At 34.0% G+C, this 13494-nt stretch overlaps 1 protein-coding gene and 1 long non-coding RNA gene across 8 annotated transcripts in view; one reads left to right on the top strand and one right to left on the bottom strand.

The window, feature by feature from the left end:
- Nucleotides 1-13494, bottom strand: part of LOC125673338 (diacylglycerol lipase-alpha-like) — a 71132-nt gene that overhangs the window by 8842 nt on the left and 48796 nt on the right. For 5 of the 7 annotated variants that reach the window (XM_048909883.2, XM_048909884.2, XM_048909881.2 and 2 more), the window contains 9 exons: nt 11706-11840; nt 8914-9116; nt 8231-8363; nt 7976-8059; nt 6852-6929; nt 3898-3972; nt 1273-1415; nt 1115-1183; nt 750-822 (listed from right to left, as the gene is read on the bottom strand). In XM_048909883.2, the coding sequence (XP_048765840.2) occupies nt 750-822; nt 1115-1183; nt 1273-1415; nt 3898-3972; nt 6852-6929; nt 7976-8059; nt 8231-8363; nt 8914-9116; nt 11706-11840 (993 nt within the window). The remainder of the gene's footprint in view (nt 1-749; nt 823-1114; nt 1184-1272; nt 1416-3897; nt 3973-6851; nt 6930-7975; nt 8060-8230; nt 8364-8913; nt 9117-11705; nt 11841-13494) is intronic. The other 2 variants (XM_056161114.1, XM_048909885.2) reach the window with 1 other exon arrangement.
- LOC125673342 (uncharacterized) overlaps nt 12102-13494 on the top strand; it is a 28574-nt gene continuing 27181 nt past the window's right edge. Inside the window, exon 1 of the long non-coding RNA XR_007369439.2 lies at nt 12102-12237. This is a non-coding gene — a long non-coding RNA (uncharacterized LOC125673342). The remainder of the gene's footprint in view (nt 12238-13494) is intronic.

Here is a 13494-nt window from a genome sequence, read left to right as displayed (position 1 = left end):
TACCACCACATGCTTGTCACGGGGGAAAAGGTTAAATTATGCCAAAAATGAATAAAACAAGTTCAAATGATTACCTTTCTTATAAAAAGCTTCTAAATATGCATACACATGCAGTTTTTACAGTAACAAATTTATGACATATTTGATGCCAATTTCATTATTCTTTCTGAACTTTTGTATGGAATACTATTCAAATACAAAGTAATTAATTATAATTCATCATAAGTGACTCATCAAAACAAATTAAAGTGCTCCTTTTTCGAAGTATGATGCCTATCATCTGACTTTCGTGCAAGAAGTAAATGAGTCTCGTATATACACAAGTATTCGCAATGAAAGAAGGGCGCAATTAATGACAACTACATTGACATGAAGCCCACAACAAATTCCATTTCCCCTGCATATAGTTTCCATGTGAACGCAAGAAAAATGAGGCATACTGACTCCAACTATGTTAATTCAAAGATTTCAAGTCTCCAAGACCGAAATAAGGTCATTCTACAAAAGCAGGATTCACTATTTGAGGACATGCTATGATAAATCAAATTGTAATCCACCTTCCACAGTTTTCTTCCAAGTTCATAAAGGGCGTCTTGGAGAACAGCCATTTAATTCGTTGATGAGTTATCATATTCAAGAAAATTAACACATCAAAGGTTGATAAAAAAAAGAGCATGGAAATATGAAAATGCACTAAATGTGCATAGCAATACAACCAAACATTGATAGGTTTCATAATTATGCCTTACCTTTGGTTCCTTGCTGTTCTTGATAACGTTTATTAAATCAGTCCTCAGCACCTCTAACTGAGACAAACCAATCCTGTATATAAATATATCAATCTAATGAATACAGCCTACATGAATCAGAGCAGAGAGGTTAGAGCGTTCGCTCCGCATGCGGAAGGCCGGGGTTCGAATCCCGGCCGCGACAGACCTAAGTCGTTAAAACAGGTAAACATCGCTAAAAGCTCGGTAAGTTTGTAAAACGCGCCCAAGATCTTTTGGTTTTGATATATCAATTTTCCACCAATATACGACAACAAATGTATCTTATTGAATTAAAAAGATTTCATTTGTATCCATTTTTTAAAAGATGTGTCAAATACTCTTACCGAGGGACGACATCCTTCCCCACCACAACTGAGGTGATGAAAGACTTGGTTTCCTGCACACAGGCCTCACTGAAAGACAGCCACACCACATACTAATAAACTACAAGTATTCTTACTGATGGAGATTCCCAATTTATCGTCAATAACCATAGCCCTACCTTAAAAGTCCACCAGGAGGTGAGAAAGCATAGCAATGCAAATTTGGGAATTCCTGTCTCAGCAGAATGGCGAGGATAGCGGCAGTGCCGGCTCCCAGTGAGTGACCTACTGACACAAGGTCATACGTTTCATCCACACCATCCTGAAATCAAAACCTTCAGATTTGTGCTTTGTTATTATCAACACCATGCCATTGCTGTAATCGTTACCACCACACCATTACTGTGATTAGTACCACCGAGTCATTGCAGCAATTAGTTACACCGAGTCATTGCAACAATTAGTAACACCGAGTCATTACTGTAATTAGTACCACCGAATCATTACTGTAATAACTACTGCAAGGTCAACCTTGTAATTATTAAAATCAACTTATTACTATAATTATTACAAATCAAACATTACTATTACTATTACAAGTCCATCATTACTATAATTATTACAAGTTAAACATTACTGTAATTGATTGATGTCTTCGCTACACTCAACAATTTTTCAGTTATCTGGTGGCGCCCAGTTTTTATTGGTGGAAGACAGAACCCACATACAATGTACCTGGGAAGAGACCACCAACCTTCCAAAAGTAAACTGGGAAACTCTCTCACTTACCGGCGCGAGGGGGATTACTATACTTATTATAAGTCAAACATTACTATAATTATTACAAATCAAACATTACTATAATTATTACAAGTCCATCATTACTATAATTATTACAAGTCCACCATTACTATAATTATTACAAGTCAACCATTACTATAATTATTACAAGTCAACCATTACTGTAATCATTACAAGTCAAATATTTCTGTAATTATTACAAGTCCATTATTCTAATTATTATTATAAGTTCATCTGTGCTAAAATTATTACAAGTCAACCATTACTATAATTATTACAAGTCCACCATTACTATAATTATTACAAGTCCCACCATTACTATAATAATTACAACTCCACCATTACTATAATTATTACAAGTCAACCATTACTATAATTATTACAAGTCAACCATTACTATAAATATTACAAGTCCACCATTACTATAATTATTACAAGTTCCACCATTACTATAATTATTACAATTCCACCATTACTATAATTATTACAAGTCCACCATTACTATAATTATTACAAGTCAACCATTACTATAAATATTACAAGTCCACCATTACTATAATTATTACAAGTCCACCATTACTATAATTATTACAAGTCCCACCATTACTATAATTATTACAAGTCCCACCATTACTATAATTATTACAATTCCACCATTACTATAATTATTACAAGTCCACCATTACTATAATTATTACAAGTCCACTATTACTATAATTATTACAAGTCAACCATTACTATAAATATTACAAGTCCACCATTACTATAATTATTACAAGTCAACCATTACTATAATTATTACAAGTTCCACCATTACTATAATTATTACAATTCCACCATTACTATAATTATTACAAGTCCACCATTACTATAATTATTACAAGTCAACCATTACTATAAATATTACAAGTCCACCATTACTATAATTATTACAAGTCCACCATTACTATAATTATTACAAGTCCCACCATTACTATAATTATTACAAGTCCACCATTACTATAATTATTACAAGTCCACCATTACTATAATTATTACAAGTCCACTATTACTATAATTATTACAAGTCAACCATTACTATAAATATTACAAGTCCACCATTACTATAATTATTACAAGTCAACCATTACTATAATTATTACAAGTCCCACCATTACTATAATTATTACAAGTCCACCATTACTATAATTATTACCAGTCCACCATTACTTTAATTATTACAATTCCACCATTACTATAATTATTACAAGTCAACCATTACTATAATTATTACAAGTCAACCAATTACTATAATTATTACAAGTCAACCATTACTATAATTATTACAAGTCCCACCATTACTATAATTATTACAAGTCCACCATTACTATAATTATTACAAGTCCACCATTACTATAATTATTACAAGTCCACTATTACTATAATTATTACAAGTCAACCATTACTATAAATATTACAAGTCCACCATTACTATAATTATTACAAGTCAACCATTACTATAATTATTACAAGTCCACCATTACTATAATTATTACACATCCATCATTACTATAATTATTACAAGTCCACCATTACTATAATTATTACAAGTCAACCATTACTATAATTATTACAAGTCCACCATTACTATAATTATTACAATTCCACCATTACTATAATTATTACAAGTCCACCATTACTATAATTATTACAATTCCACCATTACTATAATTATTACAAGTCCACCATTACTATAATTATTACAATTCCACCATTACTATAATTATTACAAGTCCACCATTACTATAATTATTACAAGTCCCACCATTACTATAATTATTACAAGTCCACCATTACTATAATTATTACCAGTCCACCATTACTTTAATTATTACAATTCCACCATTACTATAATTATTACAAGTCCACTATTACTATAATTATTACAATTCCACCATTGCTCTAATTAGTTTAAGTCATCATTACTGTTATCATTACCATCGTGCCATTACTGTAAATAATACCTTGCTGAAAGCTTTGGTCAGTAAGTTGTCTTCTTTCAGTTTATCTCTAATGTACACAGCAGCTTGCACCATACCCTACAGTGACAGAATAATAGGATGTATATCAATGGCATGGCATACCCTACAGTGACAGAATAATAGGATGTATATCAATGGCATGGCATACCCTACAGTGACAGAATAATAGGATGTATATCAATGGCATGGCATGATGTGATTTTAAAGGGACTGGTTCTCTTTTTAAAAAAATATTTTTCATTTTTGGTGTTAAGCTTTTAAAATATAACTCATTTAACGTTGAAAGTCAAACTTTTGACCTTCTGAATGCAAGAATAAGAGCAGTATTTTAGCATTGACTCTGTATTATGTAAACAAAGCAAACCAGTCAAATGTTATTTTTTTAAATCTGAAAACATCTTAGTTTTGCAAAATCACAAATTTAACTTTAAGTAGTCACATTTTACCCAACGAATACTTGTAATGTGATAGAAACAATAAACTGAAATCGATATCCATTTTTTTTTTAAAACTTCGTCAACATTAACATACTATTAAATAATCTTTGTTTACAAAACTTTTAAAACACATTAGACAGTAGATTTTGATCATTAAAAAGGTGAATAACAAATTTGGGGGAAATCGTGAACCAGTCCCTTTAAAATAAAGCTCGATACAAACCCCACAATTATAAGTTTTATTGTACCCGAGCATTCTATCGTACTGACCTGAGTCAGCATTTCATTTCTCAACAGAGTAACCGGAATGTTATACATGTACGATCATACTAATACACAAGGGAAGACAACGAATAGTGATCAATCTTATAAACCCTATAAAGTATACACAATTAAGATACAGGCAAATACGAACACGGGCTTTATAGTTTCACGAATTTAAAATCTTCTATCTGAGATGTATGCTAAATAATATTAAAAATAGTATTCAGAGTGCTAGATTGATCTAAATTTTCACGCATATACTTTCTTTCATTAATTTCCATAGGTAGGATTTATAAGCTAGTTGCATTTGAAACAGCCAAACAAAAAAGTGATTTAAAGTCATTTTGACAGGCACCTTAATTACATAATTCATGTTAATGTCGATGTGCTTGCTGCTGAAAGAATTTCCCATAGAAATATGATTACTGATGTCAGAAGACAACTCATCATTGTTAATTGTAATTCTGTGGTCAACAAGTGAAAGAAACTCGAACATGAAATCAAAAAGAATTTAACCAATGAAAATATAGATGTCCCATTAATTATTTTTAATCATATTCATGTAAATTCATTTCACCGCAAGAAATCTCCTTCACAGTACTTCAAGTACTCATTCCCAAAAAGGTAAACAAATGGAATGAAGAATTTCAATATTCACCACAAATAATACAATTTTCAAAAGCAGGCATTGTGAAGAATAGTGGGCGGAATTCTTTGGTTGGAAGCCGTCATTCATGAAATATCTCGTGACTCGTTTCTCCGACCGTTTGTTTATCCCTCTGTTACATGAACCCCGAGAGCAATGATCAGTCCGACACACAAACTAGAACTATTCATTTATCGACCGCTTTACAGATTCCGGATAGAATTAATCATATTAATATAACATAAAGATGTTACATAAACTTCCTATGTGTGAAAATTAATGATAAGATAATGCTTGTTATGAATGCCAGAAGTTTAACAGCTAGATACTTTGCATAGTGTTCTACAAAACAAAATTATCTTTCGATCTTAATATTTTATTTTGATAATTTTATAGATGCAAGACTTTATGTCATACTGTCATTTAATTGTGTTTTATTTGTTGTATTCCTCACCTCTACCACTGTAAAGCGCCTTAGAGTAATTTGATTTATATAAGGCGCTATATCAATTCTATTTAATACTATTATCATTAATAAATGGGTTATTGGTGGATAAATGCATTTGCTTGACTAATCCATCTATACTAAAGTGAATGCACTCTGCATGTAAATAATGTACCTATACGCGTAATGTTTTCTTGTGTATACTTAGAACTTGAATATACTTTAATTTTCTTATTTTGTGCATATTTCCTGGTTATCTTATGTCGGAATATTGTACAACTTACTGAAACACAATAAATCATTTTCTAATTTTTGTTATCTAATATAAAAAATAAATTTCATTTCTGAAAATACCTAAGGGTATGAACTGTAACGTTTCACGCCGGCGTATTTTTCATGAAGCGCGTTAAAATGAAGTTTATTTCTTATTATTACATCCTACTTTCATTTCCGTCGAAATTCCCAGCCGTTATAATACACGTACTATATTTGTATCCACATACAATGTTTACAACTGCAACGCATTCATGAGGAAATGACGATCATTACAATACAAGTATATCAAAGGCAAAAACATTGAAAATGTAAATACGATGGACTGGACTGTTCACTGGAATTCCCACCTACAGAGAACCGATTTTACATGTCATCATGTTTTATCATTCTAAACTTACAAATCTTTCGTTTTAACAGGTATTCATTTTGGTCGGAAGACTTTGAACCTACATCGATCGCGTTTTATTGGTCTGGTCCTACAAATAATACGATTTACCGGTCTTATCCTACAGGTATTACGTTTTACCGGTTTTACCTCTGGGTATGTACCTATAAGAGTGCGTTTTACCGGTATGTTCCTTCGGATATTACTCTTTACCAATCTGAAGGTACTCGATACGATTTACCAGTCTGATCCTTATACATTTATGTAATACAAGTCTGAACTTACAGATATCAATTTACAATTCTGAATCTCCAGATATTACGTTTACCGGTCTTGTCATACAGATATTACGTTTACCGGTTTGAATCTGCCGCCATCATGTTTTAAAACGGCCTGATCTTAGAAAGTTTACGTTCTACCAATCTGAAAACTACAGGGGTCAAGCCTTCCGGTAAAAACTACAGGGGTCGGTAAAATACTCACCTTGTGGCCTACCCAGCTCTCTATCGGCGGACTTAGAGGAAGTGTTTCAGCATCAGCTTTCAAATCTGTAAGTACGTCCTAATCAAACAAAACATGTGCACAAATTAGATGACATTTTGTAATCTTTACGTTTGTTCAAAGTACATGTACACAATTTTAAACAAATATCTATTTTTCTTAACATCAATTACATTACTTGCACACGGGACGTACAGAAAGACAGGTTCACAATTCATAATGATACTATACACAAGTGCATTTAAATGTATATATGTGATGCGCTCTGTATGAAAAAAAACAACAATATATTCAAAAACAAAAACAATTGGTACGACCCAAAATTTAGGTATCCTGAATTTAGCCGAGGTTGGCCTGATTGGTCAGATATTATTTTCAGCCAGAATATACGATTGGATGAAGATGTGAAGCACGTGGATTAGTATAGCCTACAGGTACCCGTTTCTTGACTGATGTGACCTCCAATAATGCCGAATAGCTCTACGACAAGTCTCCGAAATGTATCCATATGCCACTTGCTAATATGGACATCTTGATATGATTTCTTAACTGATAGTGACATACTAATGCAATGATTTCTTGATTAATTTAAAAACAAAACAGCTCGCATTTTGTTTACAATGCCATGAAATATTGTACTACATGTATGCGTTGGTATTGTAGGATTTTATGATCAAACTCACCGATGTTTCTTGCGTTCCGTCACAGTCTTCAACCGTACTTATTCGTGTTAAATTCATATGTACTATAATGGATCATTCAATTTTTTTGTTGATACATGTGATTTGAATTAAGTGGAAGAGTTAGTCTCATCCATGCAAGATGAAGATAACGAACAGTGATCAATCTCATAACTCCTATAAGCAATATAAAATAGATAGTTGGGCAAACACGGACCCCTGGACACACCAGAGGTGGGGTCAGGTGCCTAGGAGGAGTAAACATCCCCTTGTTGACCGGTCATACCCGCCGTGAGCCTGTGGTTAAGGGACCGTTCTAATTATTACATATTTCCCGTTTCGTTGCCCAAAAGTTCATCAATCATCAACTCATAAAAGGTTTAAAATCTTGCTACCATTAAAATTGCTCTTCGATTCCATCGTTACCTGTAATGAGGTCGTTCCTCGGACACAGATTACAACCCTCTTGTATTTATGGTCGATAGCAACATAGAAAGGTGTTTCCCCTATCTAAATGTAAAACAAGATAAAGAGAGGTAACTCGTAATTTAACCATCATACAGTCTTTTTGATAGTTCGCCAATATTACTGGTACATTTAAAAATAACAATAATTCAAATTCCTCTGAATAAAAAAACTCAGGATTTAAAAATTTTGATGGTACAATTATGGTATACGTACATCAACATGATACGTAGCATACACAATGTCACATTGGCGGAGCTGACTGAGCTTTAGAAGGGCCACAAAATTACACTGACAGCAGTTATCCTGAACAAAGTCGGATAAAGGTTTGTTTACGCAACAGCAACATCTACAACAAAATGTTATTGAAAAAGTAGGTTGCAGATTATCTGTTAGTAAAAACTGTCAGGGATTACATAAAAGATATTGTACTTGCTAGTATTCGAATGAAACCATTAAGAAAATACAGTACATATGATATCTGATTTGCATAAAAAGTCTGACTATTTCTTTTTTGTATATACATGTAATATGAATCATAATTACGTATGATACTCCTTTCAAAATAAATTCACGATATCTTTCATTTAGCGTAAGTTATACCAATATCCAATATCATAACTTTAAACATTTGTATTTCAAAAATACACAAATAAGTAGGATGCAACACGTTTCTTAAATTCAATTGTCTAAATCGATTGACGTTTTCTCCGAAATGTGAAATTTAAAAGAGTGTATAAGTCAGCTTTACCCATTTATATAATATGCAAAATAATAGAATCGGGACGAGATATTGTTCATCTACGTGGAAAAAATGGGCACCGATACTTTCCTTGAATATAATTTTTTTTTTTACATTCATATCATTTTCGTTGTTGAAATTTGACAACATACTATACCTTAGTTTAGGTAGAATACCGCAGCAGTTGGCATCCGTTTTCATCATAACGACAGCAGGCCATCCATAGGCTGCTAAAGCTAAGCGCATGTAGTGGATCACCTTGCGGTACTCCGCTAAAACATCGGGCTGGCTCAGCTGTAGGAATGACGTGGTCGGAATGATTGGAGTCCCAGAGAGGTACTCATACACATCGTTATTATCCTGAAGTGAGCGCAATTCCCAATGACTCAATATTGTTTTACGACAATAACTCAATGATACTCTACAATATCTACAATCAATGTCATTTCAACACAAAGTTTATACACGATAGAATGAAAGGCAAATCAATATTGTACAACAATTTTATTTCATGCGCCAGAGATATCTACAAAATTCGCAAGCTCCACTTTCTCGCGAATAAACAATGCATATATTCTATAATATGTTGACAAACTGATCCTTTTACACTAGGTAAAGCTAATCGGATTGAGCTAGAATCTGGTTAACTCAACCCATAATATTCAACTCGCATCACATCCACATCGTAATTCTCAGGCGAGTTAATTTTACCCACAAGGGGATGAAGAGGTTTAAATTAACCCACTTCCATAAATAAAAAGGTACCCTGTTAATTCAGCAAATACTTAAGTCTCTTTAATGACAAAAGGGATGTTATACCTACATGTACATATGTATTTTGGTGTTCAGCTAACTCTCTTTAAAAATAGATTAAATCAATCCAATGTGAACGCATTATATGTTAACCCACTTTTATCTTACTTAACCTGGATTAAGTTTGTGGTGTGAATTGTTCCTTACTGTCCAAGAGTTCATGTGCGACTAGCCAACAAAATAAATGCTTCACAAATACAGATGAATGTAAAATTACCGTGATCGTTCAGTTGCCATTCAATAAATCGACATTGTGGTTTCATACAGGTATGTGAAAAGTGAAGATAATGAACAGTTATCAATCTCATAAATCCCATAAAGAATACAAAATTTAAAGTAGGGCAAACACGAATCTCTGGTAGCACATCCTGTCGACCAATTACACCGCCGTGAGATTTCTATCTTGCGGAGTAATCTGTTGCCAAAATCAGCAAGTAAAGAACGGCCTAACAATTGGTATGAAACATGTCAGACAACATTTGACGTAACGGAAGGTTGTATTTGTAAACAACATCATTAAAACGACCACAGAATTTCCGAAATGCTAACTTAAACGATACTGTTGAATCCCCTGTAACATAATTTTTTTGTCAGTAGCTTGCCTCGATTTGAAAATTCAGCATACGCATAACATGTTCTTGCATATCGAATCAGTAAGAGGCATAAACACCATATGCAAGTGATAAGGGAATATTGCTACTTTGACGATGGGGAAGCTGAAGTCACTCAATCTGTCGTAGTTTGAGCTGATAGTTTGCCATGAAAATATATGTTTAATTTTCCCTACTTTGCAGACAGACAAGGAGGATGACAGCCTGGCCAAAATGATCTGTCCTTCTCCTTAGATCGACTGTCTCGGAGACATAAACATTCTCAAATGAAATATCCAACCCAAATTCATCAATCATAAGTATTTGTAATATTTTTGTATACATGTACTTTCAATTAAAGCTAAGCCCAGAATTACAATTAGGATCTGTTTCAAAAGCTTGAAGACTATCAATCAAGATAAAGCATGACTTCATTTGATAAGGATAGTGAAAAACAAAGCGACATGCACTAGGAAATTGTCAGTCATATCTTTATATAGAAAGCGTAAAAACTGTAATAAATTCAGTGTTAAAGAGATTGACCTATCTCCTACTTCTTAATCAAACTTTATTTTGCGGTGGAAGGTCAATAAATGTTGGTTAAATCGGGCCTTCATTGCATTACAATAAATCACGATATTATTCATTAGCGATGTAACCTGTCATTATATTCCATTGTATGTGTCAGTTAACGGTAGCTCGGTGGTTAGTGCATTCGCTTCGTGACCGTTAGGTCGCGACTTCGAGCCCCGCTCAATCCATGGCCACGTCAAACATACCGGCAGGTAGTGATTGCTCCTTCACCAAACCCCCCAGCGTGTAGACGTGAGAATCACGGGCCTTTCGGAAATGACCTAACGGAGGTCCTGTATCGCGACAGGGGTTGACACGTTAAAGAACCCTCACTGCTACTGAGCTCTAAGCATAAGTCTAGATGAAGAATGGTGACGATTTAATATGAGTGAACAATTCTAAAACGGGCACAAAACAACCCGACGATGAATAAATAGTGGTGAAATAACTGCAATTTTTCAATGTCCACACCTCTGGTGTTTCCAGGAGTCCGTGTTTGTCCTCTCCTCGATCTGGATTTATAAGATTGAACACTATTCGTCATTTTCACCTTAATCATAAAATACTTCGGTTTCTTACGAGGAATGTACAAACATTTCCTTACAGAATGGTGAAAAAATGAAATATTGCTATTATTTATACACTGTACATCTAATGTGTTGATTTCTTATGATGAGTGTACAATTGTTTTTAGATGATAATACTATTTTGTACATCTAGTGTGTTGAATACTTATGAAGGATGTTTAATTGTTTTTTAGATATACCTATTTTGTGATACATTGGTTGACTCTGTCACTTCTGTCAGATGAATGAATAATAAGCTGCAATTGTTCAAAAAGAGTAGTCCTGTCTCAGATTTCTAAAGTTTCGTACATATAAAACAACAGTCCTTACTCCATCGCAATTAATGTCCAAGACATGTATCTGTCAAAATATGAAACTCTTACTAGGTATGGAGTCACAGAACCCACCTGAGAAACCACGTGTCTCATTCGGAGACTTTGATAATGTCTCAGCAAGACAAAACCCGCTATGACGTCAGACGGCACTACATCCAAATCACGAAAAAACTCGGTGAATAACTTCGCTATTTCAGCGATGGTGTTCTGGAAATAAAGGAGAATGTCTCAAATAGGAAAAGCATATTAGTGTGAAGCACAAAATCTATCTGACAAATATCCTGTAAGTGTAAGTTGAGACATTTTGTTTCAACCTGAAACGTCAATCCATGATAAATAAATAAATGCGATCTTAATGTTCGACGAGCGGGATTCTGTTTAACCACATCGCCCCCGCCCCTCCTTAACAAGTTAACACACAACCACTCTTCCAACATTTGTTTTTAGACTTGACACATGCACTTGTTATAGTGTAGTCAACTTCCATACGGACATCCAAAGGTCCTGGTACAGTACCCTTGTTAAGATATACTTCTCTGTGATGCGTGTAAAGAATCCTAGTTCTGGATGCTGGCGTGATGTAGTACAGAGACCTATGACAAAGGTATGCTCGTAATACCCGTGATTAAGAGCAAAGTAAACGACTTTTTGTATTTTGAGAATGTTTGCAACATCAAGCTTATTCAATAAAATCAAATAGATTTAATGTTTCCAAATACTGGTATTAAGTTCTCGGTGTAATATGATCCTTGGTTAATAAACATACATGTCATAAGACGGTTTATAACCTCAAGATCTAACATACCGGTAATAAGAGATATTCCATAATACACCAACTGTGACATACTACACATACATACGCCGCAAAAAATATCAATATATTCTAAACACTTTCATAAAGATCAGATAACTTGAGATTTTTCTTGACTTTACGTAAAAGGTGTACGGCATGTACATGTATACTATAATCAAATGTCTAGTCCGTTTATATTAAGGTGGTTACTAAAACAATGGAAGCATTTATAGATAGACGATACAGAGGCAGTGTAATTGTTAGATAGACGATACAGAGGCAGTGTAATTGTTAGATAGACGATACAGAGGCAGTGTAATTGTTAGATAGACGATACAGAGGCAGTGTAATTGTTAGATAGACGATACAGAGGCAGTGTAATTGTTAGATAGACGATACAGAGGCAGTGTAATTGTTAGATAGACGATACAGAGGCAGTGTAATTGTTAGATAGACGATACAGAGGCAGTGTAATTGTTAGATAGACGATACAGAGGCAGTGTAATTGTTAGATAGACGATACAGAGGCAGTGTAATTGTTCCCTACTTATAGTGATTTCATATCTCCAGTAATTAATAAATGTACAAACAAACTAGTCTAATGCATTCCATTTCTTATATATCTACACACCTGTATTTTGTAATACATAAGCTTTGTACACACTGTTCTTGCACAGTAGTAGCTGCAGATCTGTAGCTCTCTGGGGAAAACAGTGGGACATATTTTAGTAGCAGCAGATTTGTAGCTCTCTGGGGAAAACATTGGGACATATTTTAGTAGCAGCAGCTCTGTAGCTCTCTGGGGAAAACATTGGGACATATTTTAGTAGCAACAGATCTGTAGCTCTCTGGGGAAAACATTGGGACATATTTTAGTAGCAACAGATCTGTAGCTCTCTGGGGAAAACATTGGGACATATTTTAGTAGCAGCAAATATGTAGCTCTCTGGGGAAAACATTGGGACATATTTTAGTAGCAGCAAATATGTAGCTCTCTGGGGAAAACATTGGGACATATTTTAGTAGCAGCAGATCTGTAGCTCTCTGGGGGAAAACGTTGGGACATAT

The sequence above is a fragment of the Ostrea edulis genome, chromosome 3 (genome assembly GCF_947568905.1).
Source record: "Ostrea edulis chromosome 3, xbOstEdul1.1, whole genome shotgun sequence".
NCBI lineage: Eukaryota > Metazoa > Mollusca > Bivalvia > Ostreida > Ostreidae > Ostrea > Ostrea edulis.
The sequence above is the reverse complement of the archived record's forward strand: the minus strand, read 5'-3'. Positions and strand labels throughout refer to the sequence as shown.